The sequence below is a fragment of the Ooceraea biroi genome, chromosome 1 (assembly GCF_003672135.1).
Source record: "Ooceraea biroi isolate clonal line C1 chromosome 1, Obir_v5.4, whole genome shotgun sequence".
NCBI lineage: Eukaryota > Metazoa > Arthropoda > Insecta > Hymenoptera > Formicidae > Ooceraea > Ooceraea biroi.
The window spans coordinates 5,571,952-5,593,411 of record NC_039506.1 but is presented as its reverse complement, the minus strand read 5'-3'; the positions used below and the strand labels follow the sequence as shown (position 1 = coordinate 5,593,411).

Here is a 21,460-nt window from a genome sequence, read left to right as displayed (position 1 = left end):
GAGACGTATCGTAAGTTAAACGGACACGAAATGATACCGTTGTGTACTATGATACATTGAATTGAATTTGTGACCAGAAAACGTGATCTGCGTTGAATATCTTTCGGTATCGATACTGCAGCAGAGATCCACATCCGAAATTGTGTTAACAATAATTAATAGTTTAAATTTAAAATTTTCTAAATTTATCTCTAAAATCCAGTATATCTCTTGACATTTTGCATATTTTAAACGAGTTATGCGTGACTTTGTGGGAACGTGTTTGGACTTAGTGATAAAGCGCATTATTCCTGAATACGTAAATTTGTCGTTCCGCTTTCGGGTGAAAATACGCATATTTGGAAGAGGGATATTCAATACATTGGATTTAGCTTTTGGAAACTTTCACTTGACGTTAACACTTTGTATACATATTATTACACGCGCGCGCGCGTTGCGTTACTTTGTAAAATCTCTTAACACTTTTCGCACGCAACACGTGATAAAACATAAAATTTCTCATGCTTATTTGTTAGTTATTTTATATTATATACCTATTTTTTAAAATCACATCATATATATATACAGGGTGTCCCAGACATGTATAATACGTGACACAATTTTCTGATTTTGTTTTTTAAATATTTTTTAATATTTTGTATGTTTTATAATTTAATAATTTGTAATATATGAAGATTGTATATTTGCTATCATAATCTAAAGTTGTCTTTCTGAGTATTTATCAAAAACTGTTTCTTCTATAGTAGATAACGATATAAATAACAATTATACATATTTACGTGTTAAAATGCACTTAGATATTGCATGTCATATTTTGCTTGTCAAACTTTATTGCGTATAGCGATTATTTTCTTCATAGTATGGTGAAATCTCTCTCTCTCTCTCTCTCTGTATTATAACTCCTACATTGCTACATATCTGAATAGTTTTACGAAATATTTCAGGATCTAGTTTTTGATCAGTTTCTCGAAGAAGAGATGTATGAGATTTCCCAACTCACTTTCCACGAATGTAAATAGCCTTACATGCATAACTATCTTTTCCCGTTATTGTCATTACATCTTTCGGTATCGATATTGCAGCAGAGACTATTGGAGCCACATCCGAAATTGTGTTAACAATAATTAATAGTTTAAACTTAAAATTTTCTACATTTATCTCTATAAAATCCAGTACGCCAACCTCGACATTTTGCAAGAGGAAGTTTCGTCTCAGAAGGACCTCAGGAGTCTACCTTGAAGCGGTGATACGGTAAGTCTGGGATACCCTGTCCCAGGACGAAAACTATGTGTCGATATTTTGCATATTTTAAACGAGTTATGCGCGTCTTTGTAGGAGCGTGTTTGGAATTAGTAATAAAACGCACATCTAAAAATAGCTTTAAAATTTCATGCCCAATTTATATCGAATTCAACTAAATAAAATTTCTACGAGAAGCAAACGTTGAATGTTTCTAGTTTCTAGAAATGTGGCAATACGTTGATATAAAATATGTACGTATTTAATAAAAAAACAGAGAAATATTGTATTATTAATATAGTCCGATAATCAAGCACCCAATGTTACATGCATATTTATACATGCATAATTCCATCTCCCTTAGACATTTTCTCAAAATTTATTTTTATTTTTTAAATTTATCTTATACATATACGGAAACCGATAACAGAATCCATTACTAAAACATGGACCGAAAATTTGAGGGACATTGCATTTCCCATAAAATGTTTCACGGGTTTTCAAAAGAATCACTCCTATTTGCAATGATCAAGGAATAAACCGGACATCGGATGCTTCTGATCATTCAACGACGCATTGCGTCCGGTAAGTGGGAACGGTCTGAGGAAGGGGACTTCGTACCACCGATCGAGGAAACGGTATTTCCAGGTGGTGGTGATTCAGCGACGAAGTTGTCACCGAGTTGTCGATCAGTCGAGTAGACGTGCGCGATGAAGATGCACGCACTTGCGGTACCAACGGTGACTCTGATTCTGGCATGCCTGGTGACGCGGAGTCACAGCCACATAGTCCAGTGGAGAGAAACGCGGTTACCGGGACCGATCCGTGATGCCATCGAGAGCGGTGCCGCTGCCGCATATAACAAGGAGGACTGCCTGTGGAGGCGCGGAAATGACCAGGATGTCTGTCCAGATCCAGATTTATATGTGTATTTGTACACGCCCGGCAGACCACGGCGGCTGCTGGATCCCTCGCAGCAATCTGACTGGCTTCGACAGGACTACGAGCCCACCAAGGACAGTGTGATCCTGATCCACGGATATGCAGGTAAATCTTGGTATTCTTTGGATTAGAGTGATATCCGGAGAAGTGCAATGTTACCGGCAATATTAAACAAAGTGAAATATTTGTATTAATAATTGGAATTTTTTAATCTTTGCGGATATATTTACCCTTGCATTCTATAAAGAGAATTCTAAAATTTGAAACCGCAAGCTTCATAGCAAAGGAGAGTGACCATTTCTGATGGTTTCTGATAGTTTCTTTTTTCAAATATGATTAGAATTATTTGTTATTAGGTCCTGATTAAAAGTTGTTAAGCGAATTCTTCTGCAAAATATGCAAGATAAGAGATCCTATTGGCCTTGAAATCCTTTTTTAAGAAAATTGATCTTTGCCTTATTTTTACGATATTATAATATTTTTTTATGTTGTCCTAGATTTAGACCTTAATAAGATAAAGCAGATAAAGCAAGTTAGGTCTATGCTGAACACGTACGAGCAGACGGCATGTACAAACTCCAAGTATGCGTTGCGACTTGAGAAGTGTAACCTACTGACAGAAGAGAATAGTCTCATTTGAATCCGAATACAGTCACGTTATTCAAAAAGTACAAAATACTTAATTTATCTTAATCAATAAGAAGCCTTGGATGCCATAATAGGATACTGTTGTCAGTGTAATAATAGTCTTCGCACAGTGAGTTGTTACGTTAATTATGACAGTATAATGGTACTTAGGATATGGTAGGCATTTTTTATCCATTTCATTGCCAGCAAGTTTCTTGGATGACGTGATCGCAGCCGTAGAAAGTAATGATTCGAGTGATAAGGACGAAAACTATAGTTATAACGTCCTATGCTTCGTCAATTCTAATATTCCCCATTCCTACCCTGCAATAGCTGCAAACTTAAGATAATGGTCATGTTAATCTCTTAACATAATTTTCGAAATAACTTTCGAATAAACCTTATTTCAGTAGTAGAGAAAATAGCTCAGAATGATCAACGTGTGTGAAGTTAGCCCCGCACTTTTTGAATTTCATCTTTTTCTTGATTGTGCTGAATTGTGCTACGTTTGTGCCATATTGTGCCGCAAACCGCAATTCAATATCTCAAACCGTTTTCGAAAAAAAATAAAAAACGAAAAATTTGGTAGCCCGCACTTTTCGACTTTTGCTGACTTTTTTTATCAATCTCTTTCCATTTTACCTACTACTTTCGATAGTCGTTCATTTTTCTTGACTAGCATAATTCAGCACAATTTACTAAATTCGATTATGTACCATGGTTTGGACGGTATGGAGTTTTGCATTTTTCTATTCCTAAACCCTAAGTTCCTATCAGCGACTGTTTTGCAAAATCCAGTAATCTGACGAAATTGTGTCATTAGAAAAAGTTGTTGTGCTCGTCGATCGCAATCTGGTACAACTGAAAAAAATTCGAAAATGTCAAATTTTTATTTCGCCCTCACCATTTTTTGGATAACTTTGACTAATCTTCACGATAATCCACGCTTCTTATGCATGTGTTTCGTAGATTTTGAGTAGCACAATCCAGCACAACTCGCAGAATTCGATTATCGTTCGCCGTTCGTAAGTTATAAGAGTTTGAAATTTTCTATTCCTAAAAAACCGTTACACTTCAGTCCTAACTTTCTCTGTACTGCGATATCTAGCGGTCTGAGGAAATTTTGTCACTTGAAAAAGTTGTTGTACTACTCTAGCACAATCCGGCACAAGTGGAAAAAATTCGAAAATGTGAAATTTTTTATTCACCCCCACCCCTTTTTTATTAATAATTATCGACTCTCAAATTAATTTCCGATTTTTATGCATATCTCTCGTAGAAAATGAGTAGTACAACTCAGCACAACTCGCAGAAATTATATATTTGCCTTGCAATGTGATTTTATATGTTTTTTTTAATCTATCTTTATGAATTTTTTTATCGAAACGGAATGAAATATTCAAATGTTTTCAACGGCACAACATGGCACAAGTCAACGCCAATTTGGAAAAAAAATTTGAGCTTAATCGCGAGAAAGTGCGGGGCTACCAAATTTTTCATTTTATTTTTTTTCGAAAACGGTTTGAGATATTGAACTGCGGTTTGCGGCACAATACAGCACAAACGGAGCACAATGCAGCACAATTAATGAAAATTCAAAATTCGAAAAGTGCGGGGCTACCAAATTTTTCGTTTTTTATTTTTTTTTCGAAAACGGTTTGAGATATTGAACTGCGGTTTGCGGCACAATATGGCACAAACGTAGCACAAGTCAGCACAATCAAGAAAAAGATGAAATTCAAAAAGTGCGGGGCTAACTTCACACACGTGAATGACCACCCTTCTTTGTTATATCAAGCTCTATATATCTGCAGGTGGCGACGACATATTGCCGGTCGCAATTCTGCGCGATGCTTACTTAAGAAACGGTAGTTACAACGTGTTCCTGGTTGATTGGGGTGCATTAAGCGCGCGGCCGTGTTATCCGGCCGCGGTGGCGAACGTGCGACCAGTAGCGAGGTGCCTCGCCGGCGTCTTTACAACCCTGAGGAACCTCGGCCTGCCAATTACGAGGACCACTTGCATCGGACATTCTTTGGGCGCTCATGTGTGTGGGACCATGGCCAACTATCTCCTCTTCAGGATGCACAAGTGAGTAGTTGTACCTTGTAAACGATACATGAAATTTCAATGTAATATTAAGCTTTAAAATATCAAAATGTGACATTAAATATATTTAAATGAACAAGAACCTACATCATGCAAACATGTTGCGCGCAGGATCATCGGCTTGGATCCGGCACGACCACTTGTTCGGCTGGGCCTGGTAAACCGTCTGGATTCCGGCGACGCCGACTTCGTCCAGGTGATACATACGAATGCCGGTTATTACGGCGAGGTCGGTCGCATCGGTCATGTGGACTTTTGCGTGAACGGCGGAAAAGTACAACCCTTCTGCCAGGACAGAGAAATGTACCAGCTGTGCAGCCACGTGTGGTCGGTTTGCTTCATGGCGCAGAGCGTAGACGATGGCACGAGCATGATGGCCGAGTCCTGCTCCAGGAGATGTCCGTCAGGTCCCAGGATCGCTGCCAGGGCCGGCGTGTACGTGTCGATGGGTCAACACACCCCGGCCAACACCAGGGGATCCTTTTGTCTCAATATGAGCGAGCCACCGTACTGTCCCAAGTATTGGAACGGCCGTGGTGACGAGAGATGTTGCGTACCGGAAGATGAGACAAATGATGAGAAGATAGAAAAGAATAACGTGAAGCGCGACGACAACTCGAAACGTTCGAAATCTGCGAAACGACCGAGCTTCGAGCTTATTTTGAGACGGTTAAGAGACATTAACTAAACTTAACTTGTTGACACATTAAGCCACAAGTACTTAGATTTGAAGAATGATCCTTGTACAGGCATCGCGCAAATCCATTCCGATTACTACGCGATTGTGGTAAGTGAAATGGATATATCCACCTCTCCTGGAACGAACGTTACAAAATCGTCTAGTTCATTTGCGAATTAAAATACGATTTTCATACTTTGGTGTAAGATAGAAAAAGATACGTTTTTTATTGTTTTAAAGAGTATTTAATCGTATTATTTTTTACGAGTACCGTTTTACAATTCGCGTATTGGTGGGCAGTGAAATGTATTTTTCGACATGTGTTCCCGCATTAGGTTCCTCATACGGTACTCGGAGGCATGCAGATCTAGAAACGTGAAGCCGCCGATTAGGTATTCAGATGCGGTGCGGTGCGCGTTCCGGAAAAATCTTACGTTTGTAATATACCGGATGACACCTGTACCGTTATGCGCTCCACTAAACGCTTGGCGTACGCATTCACAACAATAATGGGTGATCGATCGAAAGCCTTGCTATTCGTGTTAATGTGCATTCTCTCACGATTGAGTGGAATTTGTGTCCATCATATAAATTTTTTTGCCTGCTTAATCAACTCTCGAGCGCTATATTGAAGCATCCTCATTCTCAAATCGAAATTAAAAATTTGTATATTATTTCTTATATGTATACATATGTATGCATGTATGTATATGTATATATATCATATACATGTATATGGTATTACGTTATTTATTAAAATAAAAAAGCATTACATGTTCTGAATGCTTATCAAAATGTAAAATCCAGATTTTAATCTGCCTAACAGTTTTTGGCGAATTCGGGATTAATATCCTCAAAATAAATATCGAAGGAAATTATTATTTATAATGACTTTTTCTCATATTTAGTTTCATATTTTCAACTTTCTGTATTCTTTAAAAGAAGTGATGTTTTTTTAATAATTTACGATATTTTAAAAGAATATTAGTTTATTTTATTAGCATAATTTTATTAATATATCGATTACATCTCGCCTAAAAAGAATTTATTATCTCAACATGTAAATTACTAATTTCCTTCTACTTTTATATGAAACAAGTTGATGTGAGACCTAATTGCCGGTACTTCGCTCCGTACTCGAGATTTGGGTGTTTTGGTCAATTGAGACGATGTCGAGTAGTCCTGTCTCGAGTAGACCGGCGCCCTGCTGATCTATACAGAAGTATGTCGAGACTTGTGAGCCGACGGGTTCGTCAGGATAGGCGACAAACAGGCGGGACACGCTACCCTGACATCTTGCACTCCTGTTGTGCTGCAGATAACATGCTTCAAGAATCACGCGACAGGCGTGGGAGGTCGTCTCGCGGAAAGAAATACGAGAACGGAGGAAAGATTTGTGGCGTCTTAGAAAAGAAAGTTAAAAACGTATTCGCGCCGCATAAGTGTGAAAATTAATTCTACATGTCAATAATACATTGTATATTATGACAAAATGAAAATGACACAAAGGGATATTTTAATATTTTAAATAATTAAAGAATACAATCAAGAATGCAATTATAACAATTTTATTTTTATGCGAAATACACTGGTATAAAAATTGTACAAAAATCACTACGTAAGTAGTTATTTCACGTATTATATGTGTATTTAATGAGCCGTGTATATCTCGCGTATATGCTTCCAGTAAACAATTATTTATCACATGAAATGTTCACATGAAATTATTAGATTACGTTTATTTGTAAAAATAAACGTACAATATTCCGACTTTATGTAACTTTGTATAAAATTACATAATAAGTAATATGTGTGTGTGTGTGTGTGTGTGTGTGTATGTGTATGTGTGTGTGCGAGAGAGAGAAAGAGAGACTTTACATAAAAATTTTATATATAATATTTTATACTACTTCATAAAAGCAAGGCACTTAAAATCGTTGTTTATGCTATAAATAAAGAAGAATAATACTCTTTGGATATAAATGCTTTAATATAAATTCATCAAACTTTATAAAAAATAATTTTATCTAATATGATTATATATACATACATAATATCTCTTTGGTAATATATAAAATATCTAATATTATATACAGCGCAATAACATATATATATATATATATATATATACATCTCGTCAAATTATATTGACAATTAAGTAGAATGGATTCTCTCTCTTTCTCTCTCTTCTTTATCTATCTTATCTTTATTTCGACATTCTTCTGTAAGATAGAATGACATAAATGTATCGCGAATACTTATCTTTTTTATTTAACTATACATAACATAACGACATTAATTCGAAGTTAGTTCAGTCCAGTTTGCTCATAAGGCAGAATATCACGTTGATTCGTAGACTTACGAATCTTTTTAGAATTTAAGATATTAAATTCGATATTCCTATGAATTAATTACAAAATTAAAAATTACGGATAACATTATGTAACAACGAAATTGGCTTTGTTTCGTTGTTCTGTCAGAATAATCTAAAATAGACCATAAATTCTGATTTTGTAAATAACGACTTCACCACACTGCTTCACAAAGCTTCACAAAGATGGAACAATAGATATAGGAACAATAGCAAACATGTATATTTATATTCGCAAGACGAAAACTTTTGTCATACTATTGTATCGTAACTCTTCATGTTATTGTATTTTTCACGCAAAATTGGAAATTGGATTATAAAGTGATCATTATTACTGAAAGTATTTGTAGAATTATTCAGTACGTATTTATCTATAACAATCTTTGGCCTGTAGTCGTTTAAAAAATGTACAAACCTTTAAAATAATTAATATTATTAATTAACTCACTGTCATAGAAATTATTTTGACTTCAAATGAGTCGTAATTCCAGGTCCATAACTGGAATGACTGGGACTTCACTTATCTCGTAGCAGAAAATCTCTTGCTCTTCGGATTCATTTCCATGAAGATCACATTTACACTTGAAATGCTGCTAATCGTGATAAAATGGGAAATAAACGGCGTACAATGTTCGTCTGCAGGAGTCACGAGTATCTTGGTAGATACATCATCAGATGATGATACTGCGGGAAACTTGCGAAATTTTGATGCGCTTGTACGTAATTCAGGTAATAAGAGGTCCAATTCATGCCGGAAGTCGAAGACGGCAACATCGTCGGTAGCACTGGAGGATTTGGTGGCGTTAATGGCGTTGCCAGTGCCGCGACTTCAGATGACTTCGAGCTCAACCAGGGTCTGTGAAATCGCGGCTGTACTTCGTCTTCATACCGACCCTCTGCTTGTGGTGCTTTCTCGGCTGCGTCGTTCATCATCGGCGATTCAGCGTCGCAGACATCATCGTCCGAGCTCGCAGCTATCTCAAGCCTGCTTACCTTCGATTTCTGTGTTAAGTTGTCAATACTCGCATCAGTCCTCTGGCTACTCGCGCTGTTCTCGCTATGGCTTGAATCAGACTCGAACGATAAATTCGCCTCCTCGTCATGTGCCTGCGTGTGCGTATAATTGATACACTCTGAGTCCATTTGAGGATACTTGCGCTTGCACCGTGACTGCCCCGTCTCCCGAAATCCTTTGGCGAACGGGTTGTTATCGATTTTTAATTTTGTGATGTTCTCATTCTGGAAATGGAAATTTCCATTAAACATAATTCTTACGAAAAAATTACATTTTGTCATTTTTAACAATATTTTTGCTTTTATATTAATTATTAATTTCTTTAAAAATTACATTTTTACAAAATTTGCTACAAACTCAAAACGGGGAACATCAAACATTTTTTAAATTGATTTTATATAATTTTTTTGTTGAAAAGTTACATACTTGATATGCCGTAACTGCGATAAACTCAGTCTCTCTGAATATGAATGATGACGATGGATGAGAAAAGAGCTCATTGAGATTTTTCGCATTGTCACAACGGATTATCCAAATCTGTGGAACGTACTTGTGCATTGATGTTAAGACCACCTAAAAAAATGTGTAAATTTTTACGTTATTACTAAATACTAAATGTTTTTTCAGGGATTGTTGTATTTCAAGTATAAATGCAAAAAAGATCGCCGTTATGCAGATTTGCATCGCCGCGAAAGATGATCCGGGGCATGAGAGAAAAGGCCTTTTCTGTTCTTTCGCGGCGAAGGCCCGGGAGCAACTGAGAATTTTATTAAATTCGTAATTAGTTTGAAGAACCGAGTAAAGGGCCCGCCGCTTTTTCGAGATAAGTTGGCGCCTCTTTTAAAGAGGCCGACAGTAGACACAGACGCGATTCCCGAAAACCAGACTGGCCCTGCAACCTTCCTGGAATCACATGTCTCCGCATCAACCGAAGATCTCTGTATGAATCTAAAGTGATGCACCACTTCAATACTGAATATATCTAATCGCATATATGCTTCCATCGATATTAATACTGAATCTATCAATATTAGATAATTTCGAGATTTTTTCAACCTGGTTTTTATTAGTTTCAGGCTGAAGATCACAGATCTCTAAAAGGAAAGTGACGAAATCGAGATAACAACGTGAATAAGCCCTCATTTATCGCTATCTTACTGCGGGGTGTTCCGGAATTAACGCGATGCACGGCGTTTTACGCATGGGCCGATTTGAACGAGCGTAATAAGGGGCAAAGGGCCGCCGCGTTTTGTTGTATTCCCCCTGCCGAAAAAAGCTGAAAGCGGCTCCCTTAACGCCGGTGGCGAGGCTACCTTGGGCTGGCGAATCCTGTCGGCTCGTAAACAAATCCATTCTCGCGGCTCAGGAGCAAGGTATATCGATTACAGGGTGTCGTAGAGCGTGTTAATCTTCGTTCTTCACGGATGTCGGATCGGAGCCTGGCGTGCCGCAGCGTTTTGAGTAGCTTAAGTCTGGTTGGTGATTGTGTGACGGTAAGCGTGTCCAGCGCTTGTCGATCTTTTCTCAGCGAAATTTTTATTCCCGGGGCGCTTTTGTCCGAGCCGCCAGAATAATCAGTATATTTACGGGAAATATTACAACCCCCGAAAATGTTCAATGTGCGAATTAAACGCTCATCATTACTCGATCATGATAAGTGCATGCGCTAATGGATAATCAATTTTATTAATCTAATCTAAAATCTAATCTAAAAATCTAAAACAGTTTCAGCATTTATCACGAGTTTTAATTTCTCGTTCGATCATTAATGCCGAAGAGTGAAGCAATTAGACAAATAGAGTGGTGCATGACGATCTCTCGTGTGTGATACAAGTGAAGTAATTAATATGAGAGATCAGGACAACAGAGATAGATACGGAAAAAAGGAAATGAGAATTCGAGTAAAGCTGTCAAAACACTAAGAAACCAGATAAACGAGCGGCTACTAGATTGGGTAGTTCCTTCTCTTCTTCTATTTTCAGGATAATCTTATCGCTCGCTTATTTCATTATCTTTCGTGCATCGAAACTGTTTTGCAAAGAAAATTTTGTTGAAACTTAACTATCAATTCCATCAAACGGTACAAAAAAATTCATAAATTTTATTAGTGCTTCTAATTAAAAAAATTTATATGACACTTACATCTGATAGCTTAGAATTATCAATCATTGCGCATAAGTAAAACGCGAAGTGCATCACGTTGACTTTATAGTTGTCAAGAAGAAGCACTAATAAATCAAACTTAAATTTATTATAAATAAAATTATATATTATGTCATTACGTTTGTACGATGATCGACGATGTTGTTGGTCAACTTTAGTTTGCTAAAGTTGATCATATTTTGCATCCAATGTTCTCCCGTGGAAGGGCTGTCAGGGTGCAAATAGATCCTGCGGTCAATATGTGGCTGCGGTTCCGCAGGTCCGGCGAAGGTCCAGCCTCCTGTGCTCTTCGTGGTATCGTTGTCATCCCCGCCGTTGTTTCCGCAGTACTTATGTCGACGATTGGAAGCCGGTGTTATCTCCATCAAGACATAGTAACGCTCCCGTTTCTGCAAGCCACTCACGTTCGCTTGGACTGACGGGAACATGCGTCTATAATCAAATACAAGAAAAAGATTCTTAATACGCCATCATTAAATGACGAGTGTAACGTCTTCACTTCAAATGTTTCGAAGCAGCATATCTATCAAGATCAAGATGACGATAATAATCTCAGAGAATGCAAAGAATTTTCTTGAAAGAAAAGAAAAAAAATAAGAACGATGATAAACCTGATTATATATGGCTTAATACACACATATAATTATAATATGTAGAACAATATGTAATTACAGTAAGTAAAATGTATTGATTATGAACATACACAAGCATTTCTAGATATATAATTTCTACTGATGTTTGAAAATGATATAAAATTATTATATAAATGATTTTATCTCTATATACTAAATAGAGCGATGATTTATGGACGATGATGACATATAAAATAGCAAGAAAGTTTTATTAAATGCCAATTCTCTAGTTTGATGAGTCAGAATAGATGACGCATAGGTAAGTCATTTTTCAAATCTCTCTTGACTTTTCCGTGGTTGGGCATTATTGAAGAAGATGCTATTTTGCGCAGGTAGCATCCTAAAAGAACAAAGGTTTCTGGACTCATTAACGTTCTGGCGACGAGTAGGCGTCGTCGCAAGAACGATGCTGCGTTAAAACGGCTCCTGTTACTTTGCGAGGCTTTCCCGATTACCAGGTCTCGTCAACTGATTGGTTTTTTCTGACTGTGCAAATATTTCACGAATGGGCGCCGACTAGTCCGACAAACGTGTCTCCATTCGATGCAGAAAGTCAAAGTGCAGTTGTCGCTCGTGTTCGCCTGCGCCTAATTGAGGTTCCTACCGCATTTCCTACATTCCGTATTTACTTTGCGTCATCGCGTTAAATCGGCAGGCTAAAGGGTTTGTCTTATATCCCTCTTGTTCTACAAACGTTGCTATACATATAAGCTCTTAGCAAGCATGAGTGACACAAGCTGACAAAATCTCGAAACTTGATTTTATAATAATAAAAAGTGTTGAATTAGTTTTTCCTTTTGCTACTCAGTGCAGTAAAGAATTAACACAGCGGGTATACTTTTATTAAAAATTAATACACTTTTAATTAAAAAAATTCTATGCTCCGACAAAGGCTAAAAACGGACTGACTTCGCGATTCGATCAATTTTATTAATCATTATAAAATTATATTGCATGCACTCATATGCTCTTATATACGATAAATAAAACAAATTACTCGTGGAGGAATACATTGCAGTAATATAATAAATTATTATCTAGTAAATAATAAAATTAATCGACATATCGGGTAATGTTGAAGGTATTATTGATTGATAGTAAATCTCGTTACTTGTCATGTTTCAAATACAAAAATTCGCTATTAACAGAATCGTTAATTTACAAAAAAAGTTATCGGAAAGTGATGGCTGCTGGATGCTCGTGCCACGCCACGAAGGCGCATCTGGTTTAAGAAGCCTCTTGTGATTATACGCTACGACGAGATAATGTCTGTAGTGGTGCGATGTAACACGCGTCTCGGTGATGGCACGAGCTCTGGCCACGTCGATTGTAAATCGTAAAGGAGCAAGAGAAGATACAGGGAAAGTCGCGTGGACTGTCTCACAAAAAACACACGTCTGTCTTTGATGTTGGGATTTCCTGTGTTAAGAAGAGTTTTTCTTTCTTAGATGAATACTTTTCACATTGTCATTATATAATAACATTGTTCGATTCCTTCTTCATAGATTCTCACCTTTCTACCGCCTCAGAAAATTTTACTTGCTAGTTTTTTTCACGCTTGTAAACGAATTTTCAATAACGAAACGTGGAAAAGGTTGATTACAACAAAAGAACAGAGTAAAAATGCGATTATCGTCAAGAGGTTCCTTTCAACTGTCTAACGATATCCCCAAAACTGAGAACTGTCTATTGTATTGTGTCAGAGGGAGAATATATGGCTGTTGTGAAACTCTATAGCAAGTGCAACTTCTGCTGCGCACATTTCTGTTCTGCTCATCTATTGCGTGATGAACTTGGTCAAAGGGGCCAAGATTCGCAGTGGGAGATCGGTGTGAAACCTGAAAGGAGAAATGTCGAAACGTAGCTGAAGCCCGAAGCGAACGAGAGGTCTGCGGTAATGGAATACCATGCCGCGAACTAGCGATTATGTGAGGAAGTTCGCAAGGAGTCCGCGCGAAGGAGAAACAGAGAGCACGTGGTGGGCACGTGGTGGCATCGACGTCGAAGACGGCCGGAAGATACGATTGAATGGACAAACAGACACCTTAAGTTCACTATTGTCGCGTCTGGACCGCCCATGCGACTGAAGGATGAAGGAACACATGCTCTGACGTTCTTTTTTTTTTCTTTTTTCCTTCTTCTTCAGAAGATCACCCGATCACCCTCTCGCGATTCGTCAGCTCGTTAAAGGCACGATCGATGGTCGCCTTACGCCAACGAGGGATCTCTAGGTGGTCTCCGTCTTGTAATAAGATATTCTGTGAGCTTGACGTATGGCAGAACATGCGGAACAAAAATAATAAAAGTGGTCTAAAATAATATTAAACAGCTCCGAAATGTCCACTATCATCGCCTATCGAAAACTTGCATATCAGAGCATAAGCAATAATTCAATTTGTAATAAATTTGTAAAACTAATTTGTGATCCATCGTACGTAGATGTGGAGGCATGATGGTGTCATCTCCTCTCAAATTGCCACGTACATGTGCACGATTGTACAATTTAATCGTCGAGCATCTCTGACAAGTCACGAACGCGTGTAAGATTTATCTTCACGATCTCGTCGCTCATCTCTCCTTCCTTCCTTCCTTCTTTCCCTTCTTCCTCGCGGTTTCCGCACCCACGCGTTGCTGACCAACACGAAATCGCGCGTGACATCATCATGTAGCCGTTATCTATACGGGGCACGCGAAATTCCACGTATGCCTATCTGGAGTGGTTACCACCCCGGGTGTCATCTGGGAGGAGTCGTCCGATCGCCTCCGGCTGAGGATCGCCTGCCGGAAACGGCCGCGATTCCGCTTCCGTGGCGTTCAGTTATAACGCATCGCTTGTTATTTTACTCCTCGAAGGAGGGAAGAGCACGCATTCACTTGAAATGATTGAAGGGTTCCCCGATTGTCGCAAACAATATACGTCCCCGAAAGAATACGTGTTGTTATGATACTCTTCTTTTTACAATGTTCTTCACCCTTTTACGACGCTGGATGACCACCTTCTGCGAAACTAATCGCGTTGTCGTCACTTCGGGCTCCGGCCGTCGCCCTATCTCGTTAAAAAGGGCAGTTCTTATCGCGTGTCGTTAAAACGAAAAATAGCAGAGACATGCGTCAACCTGAATTTCGAAAGTGGCGCTTGAGCATTAGAAACCTTCCATGATACCGATCTCTCAAATGATCTCTCAAATGAGGTGCGAAAACGGATTGCGTTTAATAACGCGATATACATCGATGACTTCATGATGAATCATTATATTATCGGAAAGTGATATTTTCAATGTTGAACGAACTTTTCCTTTTTCATCTAGCTTCTGACGTAGAAATTCTATGTTCGTTTACGCGGGCTAGTGAGCCGATTTTTTTTCAAATAGGTAGATGTTTTAGAACAGTGGTGGCGAACCTATGGCGTGCAAAATTTTGCTGGCACGTCAACGATTTACAATATCATTTTATACTCTTATAAATTATTCAAAATGTTTTGTTAAAAATTGTTACAAGTTAAATTTTGTTTTACATGAAAGAAATTAACCAAACCCAGGTAACAAGGTGACCTAATGACGTCTAATGACATCTTAATGACGTTTAATGACGTTTAATGACGTCTTAATAACGTCATTTGAAGCCCACTGTAGGAACAAGGCCCGGCAATTGAAAACTTATCTCAATGAAATTGCAAAAAATATAATTAATTTTCTATTTTTTAAAAACTGTCCAGCACATTAACAACTCGATAAATATTATTTGTAAAGTTTTGGCTCGCGTACATAAAAAGGTTCGCCACTACTGCTTTAGAACATTAAATAAGAACAATATGAATAAATTTTTATCCAATGTCTTACTTATGATGCTTTAAAAACCCTTGGAAAGAGGATCACGTAAATAAATCTACGGATAGGAGGAGTCCCATATCGCTTTTTTGGGGGGATCACTGCAGATCCATTGTCTCGTGAAAATGGTCGCGACACGCTGGCTTTGAGAGCGTCGACGCGGCGCCGGCTACTTTGGTCGCAGACAGTGGGGAGTGGTCTTGGAAACGGCCTCTCGGATGCGCCTCTTATGGGCGCCGAGACGAAGAGATCTTGACGAAGTCGAGGAAAATGTCTCGCCTTGCCTGAGGACACGGGTACTCCTAGTGACGTTTCACCAGGCGCCGCTCTGACGCATGATAATATACTCGGCGATTTGTGCGCAATAATAATTATCATTATTATCGTATCGCGAAGATTCATCACGATTTCATCGGTACTACTAAAATTTGAAACGTCTTCGATTTTACTTATCTTATTCTTAAAATATTACAACGATTATATCATATGATTATGTTTAATAAATGACTATTATATAATTTCGAGAATATGTTATTGCATTTTAATTAGCTTCGTTTATTAATGACCCGAAATCTTAGTACGCTATTGGTTTTGCTCGTTTTAGTTCGCCATTAATTTCTCGCTCGTATTCTAAGTTTAATTAATTTTTTAAAACCATTGAGAAATATTTGCGATTTGCAAGGAAATGTAGTCGTGTTGAAAAGAAAGATTATTGAAGCACCATGCACGCTTACCGTCCGGATTTGGTGATGATCATCTCCGTAGTTTCAGCATGAAACTGCTGCCAGAGTTTGCGATTATTCAACTCCACACGAACTTCAGGCGGCAACATTGGTCGTGATGAAATTGGCCATCTATTCGAATTTGCTCCCTCATCTGCAAATTTATAACATATAATTGATACAATTATCAACAGAATATAACAAAACATTTATAAAGAATATTGTTTAGAAATATTGGACGGTCATTATAGTTTTACTGTCTCAGAAAACCAGGATTAGACGGATACGATTTTCCATAAGAATTATTTTCACGAAAATAATTATAACACAATCATCCAGCAAGGCATGATCTTTTCCAAGCTTTACCGGATTTTTGCGACGAATTAAGGCTAATAGTAAGAGCGACCGGCAACTTTCGAAAATGCGTTTGGCGATTAGGCGGCGTCTCTCCGCCAAGAAAAAAAGGCGACGCCGTCTAAGGGTGAACAAAAAAGCGTGGTGTGGATGAGGTAACACGAATGGCAGCAAGGGCACCCTTTGCGGGCGAATCCGTCTGCCGGTCGTCGACTACCGCACTTGTCTCATAGGTATTATGGGGTTCCAGGACTGACACAATTGCCAGGCCACCCGCTTACCCGTGAAGCGGACAGTGCGCCGTTGACGATCCGCTCTATAGGTAGATAACGATTGTCCCCTCCGTTAAGGGTCGGTACCTTTCATCTTCCATGAGAGCGCACGCGTAGTTTGAGCTACGTGTTATACGGGGTATTTAGCAATCGGCCGAATCGGCCAGGACGACCGAAAAATACTTTATTATAGGAGGAATCGATGCATAACAGGAATCTTCTTTTTCTTTCAAAGAATAAGAAAGAAGCAGAGAGCACGTTGGTGAACGCGAAATGACGCTTGCAATTTGAGCATGATATTTATAATACATTTAATTGAGTGGAAGTCTTTTTTATGAAATAAAAATTATTTTGAAAGTAAATATATCTTCATTTAAAATTAATCATAAATAAGATTTGTTGATGTCATTGATCATTTAAGCTGTTATTACTTTAACGTCGTTAGATATATTACTACTTGAGTTATTTTCTTAATATCCGAATTGCAAATCTTCTTATAATAAATTACTTGGAATTTAATATTGCGCGACAGTCAAACAAAATGTTATTATAGATAAAACGATCGAATAGATAATCGAAGATATAATAACAACGAACCTGATCGATGGTGCAGAGCTATCTGCTGCTGTATGAAGAGCGTCCGCTGATGTTGTTGCAGTAGCTCCATTGGCGTCAGCATATTTATATCTTATTAAGATGTAACGCAAGATACACTGGTCTCGAATACGCGAGATCGAAAATTTTACGCGTAGCAAGAAACAGAGTAGTATAACGTCCACTTTGCTGCACAACCGAATGACAACTGAGGAGACGGGAGACTCCAATTCCGGTTGAGGAAGCAAAGTCTCCCTCTCCTCTCATTGTCAGTAGGACCATCGGGAAAGACACGTACTCATTGGTGAACGCGACCGCCTTCTCATGCGTCGTTATACCGCCCACCGAATTCGATTGGCTACGATATTACTAGGCTACAAGTGGGGTAAACGAAAAGCACGCCAAAAGTCGCGTGTCGCGTCTGCATGTTACCCGGGAACGACAAAAAGTTCTTAAAGAGAAAGAGAGAGAAAGCGAGAAAGGGAATACGATGCATCGCGTAAATTGTATCTTCCTGATCTCTGTTCTTGACATGCCGTGCGCTTCTGGACGGTCATTTAGGACTGCTAATTTGGTCAATTACGAATCTTTCGTTCGCTTTCCAATAGCCGCCCTGTATTTACGTGATTAGGTATATCGATTTGTTAAAAGAGGTCCTTAGGTAATTCAATTTTCTTCTTAAGTAAAACGTTATCATTTCTTTTAGTTGCTGAGTGTCTTGACTGTCCTATTACTTGACTGTCGATTGATGTTTAATTTTTCGAGTGTATTAATTTGACTGCAAAATATCATTATCATTATCAGAAAATAAAAATTGTATTTTACCATTTATATAAATATATGACACTTGTAAAAATTGGTGTCCAGATTAATTAAGGTTCCAAAGTAAAATAAAAAGTTCCATTAATTAAAATAAAGACTGCAGTAAATCAGGTTTATAATATGCTCGCAGATATTTCAAGTCGCATAATTTGTTTAATATCAACAATCCTTGCTGAAGATGTTAGATAACTTGAAATTTTGCATCGTTTATATTCCAAACGTACCCAAAGTTACTACTCAATATTTTTAAGAAGAAATAAAAAGAAGGAAATATATACTTTTTGCATATAATTTTGCTTAACAATATTTTATCTGTAATAAAGTGACAGTAAGTATCATCAGGAAGCGTCAATTTCAGATGCTTCCATGCGTCAGATAGATAAATGCATTAGACGACCGCGTCGTCGTCGTCGGATCGTTATCACCATTTTCATCAATGACACCAACCCTGCACAGATTTATATCGCGTGTTCTTGCAAGCCTCGTCACTCGCTCGTTGTACGAATATACCGTTAGACGAGATTGTCGCTGTAAATTATGAAATCTGATAACCAGACGGACGACTGTTAATGGTCAAGACAAAGGATAAAAGATAAGAATGTATGATACACGTCGTTGGAATATTCTGATTTATGCGTATACATTACCATCAAAAAGTTTAGGGCCAAAGAAATTAATAGATTTAATTATATAATTTCATCCCCAAAAACAACGCGAAAATTTTAGTATCATCAGGAATCACTGTAAATTAAGAAACTGCAGATTACAGTGCGGTAAAAAATTATATTTGGAATCTTCGAGATTGAAATGTTCTTGCATTTTCGTGCTTTCATCGTCGCGATGAGCAAAAGCTAGTATGCCTAGGAGTCTAGAAGACAGGAATTCACGTATGTATGTCGCGGAATCCAACGATTATGCATTTATGCTGAAAATGAGCGTATTTTACCGATTTTACGCTTATTTGTCACGATCCACAGAGTCTAGGATGTTTATTTTTCTCTCAAATAGAGGATCTCGAGAATACCCAGTGGCATTTTCTACCGGACAGACACTTGTAGAAACGCTTCCTCCTAAGCGCGACGTAGCCAACTGTAGAAGCTTAGAAGTCCTGGATTAAAGTGTAAACAGGCAAGAAGAAGGAGAGGAAGAAGAAGAAGCATAAGTAGATATTCTCCCTCTTATAATGCGGAACAGAGAACCGCAACTTTGTTTCCGAGTGCCCACTTTATCCTGATTGTTTGTACGCTCGAGCGGAAGTTTTGTTAAATCGCTCAATGTCGTCACATATTACTAGAAAATCATTCCTGAATTTGAGAAAAAAGAGATAAACTTGACTAAACATTAAATACTTAAATATTTTATATATTCATAAATGAGTATTCGTAAATGCGTGTCGCATATTAATATAAATGTATTACAATTAATAATATTCTCAGTGGAGAGTTAAAATTTCTTTTTTTACTAGTTTTAAAAATAATGTATTTTTTAAATTAGTAAAAAAAGAAATGCGTTTACGATTTTTAGTTTTTGTAGTAGCTTTTTAATGATTTTAAGTCATGAGAAATTTGTATTCTAATAATTCTCGTCCTAATATCTAATAACTTTATTCATCCACCAATTAATAATGTATAAGCAATAATGTAATTAATAATGTAAGTGTCAAGATAACTGTTACATACAACTGTCATGATTCATAAATTCCTTTCATCTGTCGTAACCATTAAGCACTTAAATCGTGTAAACTGAAGCTTAAAAGTGAATAAATGAGGGAGTGAGACAAAAAAGAGAAAATGAGAAAAAGAAAGTTAGAAATAAAAGAAAGATAACGAAAATAAAGAAAAAGAAAGAAAAGAAAACATTTGTGAACATTTAAAATGAAATACTATCATAAATACTATCAATAATGAAAGCTTTCAGCTTCTTAATTACTGTTAGTTTCTAATCTTTTACATGCATAAAATCATTTTAACTAATTGTAAAATATCTTTTCAGAAAAGACTCGGTTGCTTTTATGAAAGTCTGGAAAATTAATATAAAAGTCCGTCAAATTGATGTACAGCTCGATTGACCGATTACATTATAATCTGTGAGAGATTACGTTGAAAATTTAACCATAAAGTTAGACTACAGAATACAATTTCTGCATTTACGTATGTTCGAGAATATATGTGTTGAATCTTGGATCCCGACTCGTTAAATAAACGGACGAGTTATCACCCGAATACGCGCTTTCCCGATGGCAAGAATCCCGATGGCTTTGTTGTTTCAGGACTAAGTTTAATGTTAAGATTTCGTTCAGCAAAAGGTGCAGCGAGATAAGCGGCAACATGCATGTGAGCCATACGGTTGCACTTTGTCTGGATGTCTCCTCAATATGTCCATTTGTTATTTATAGATAAATTGTGATTGCTGATATAATAAGGATAATTAGCGGCATTTGTTGATTAACTATCTAAGTAGAAAAAAAATGATGAGAATGATGAAATGGTGTAACACGATATGTTTAATACAATATTATATAAAAAAAGAAAATTTATTCTTTTATTGCATTACCTACCTTTAAAGTCAGAATTTTTTCATGAAGGTCAACAGTGCATGACTTCGTGGAAGGAATCTCCGCGCCGAGAAAGGTTCTCCTTAATTTCTTCGCGATCACGCAGGGGACATAAAGCGTCGTTTCCGGACGGTGGTAGAGTAAAGTTTGCGCGTGGGCGACGGCATGCCGCTTTGAAGTGCAATGATGACGACGACGACGACTGGCGGAACTGCATGACCACCGCTCGTGCAGCTGCGTGACTTCGTCCCTGTATCTTCATACAACGCTTCTTTTCGTAGCGAATGATTGCGACGAGCTTCCGCGAGATCCGCTCGCCGGGAATGACGCTTCCACATCGCATTTCCGGCATGATTGCCGATCTGCGATTTCAAGGAAGTTCTCCCTGTGTCTGCAATTGTAATACATCGCGCGTTTCAGGTTTTATGTATCTCCTTATACATGTCGATTCTTTATATTTTAATATTCTATGCATTTATATTACAAATATCACATATCATTTTTTAAATATTTTCTTAACAGTTAGAAATTTATTGTT

The 21,460-nt window shown here is 37.6% G+C and overlaps 2 protein-coding genes across 2 annotated transcripts; one reads left to right on the top strand and one right to left on the bottom strand.

Moving 5' to 3' along the window:
• The first annotated feature begins 1,753 nt into the window (after window positions 1–1,753).
• Window positions 1,754–6,246, top strand: LOC105277850 (phospholipase A1). Its single transcript, XM_011336528.1, has 3 exons — window positions 1,754–2,286; window positions 4,623–4,899; window positions 5,029–6,246. The coding sequence occupies exons 1-3, from the start codon at window positions 1,950–1,952 to the stop codon at window positions 5,603–5,605; spliced, it is 1,191 nt and encodes a 396-aa protein (XP_011334830.1). The 5' UTR covers window positions 1,754–1,949; the 3' UTR covers window positions 5,606–6,246.
• Window positions 6,247–7,746: 1,500 nt separating this feature from the next.
• LOC105277921 (T-box transcription factor TBX3) lies at window positions 7,747–17,848 on the bottom strand. Its single transcript, XM_020031195.2, has 6 exons — window positions 17,845–17,848; window positions 17,550–17,639; window positions 16,339–16,480; window positions 11,265–11,577; window positions 9,409–9,555; window positions 7,747–9,206 (listed from the first exon to the last, which is right to left on the bottom strand). The coding sequence occupies exons 1-6, from the start codon at window positions 17,846–17,848 to the stop codon at window positions 8,613–8,615; spliced, it is 1,290 nt and encodes a 429-aa protein (XP_019886754.2). The 3' UTR covers window positions 7,747–8,612.
• Between the last annotated feature and the right edge of the window lie 3,612 nt (window positions 17,849–21,460).

Excerpts from the sequence above, each read along its gene's own strand:
- LOC105277850 (XM_011336528.1), top strand. The coding sequence starts at position 1,950 with ATGAAGATGCACGCACTTGCGGTACCAACGGTGACTCTGATTCTGGCA. Across the intron at positions 2,287-4,622 it reads CCTGATCCACGGATATGCAG|GTGGCGACGACATATTGCCG; the intron begins GTAAATCTTGGT and ends ATATATCTGCAG. Across the intron at positions 4,900-5,028 it reads CTCCTCTTCAGGATGCACAA|GATCATCGGCTTGGATCCGG; the intron begins GTGAGTAGTTGT and ends TGTTGCGCGCAG.
- LOC105277921 (XM_020031195.2), bottom strand. Across the intron at positions 16,481-17,549 it reads AGCTCTGCACCATCGATCAG|ATGAGGGAGCAAATTCGAAT; the intron begins GTTCGTTGTTAT and ends ATAAATTTGCAG. Across the intron at positions 9,207-9,408 it reads TCGCAGTTACGGCATATCAA|AATGAGAACATCACAAAATT; the intron begins GTATGTAACTTT and ends TTCCATTTCCAG.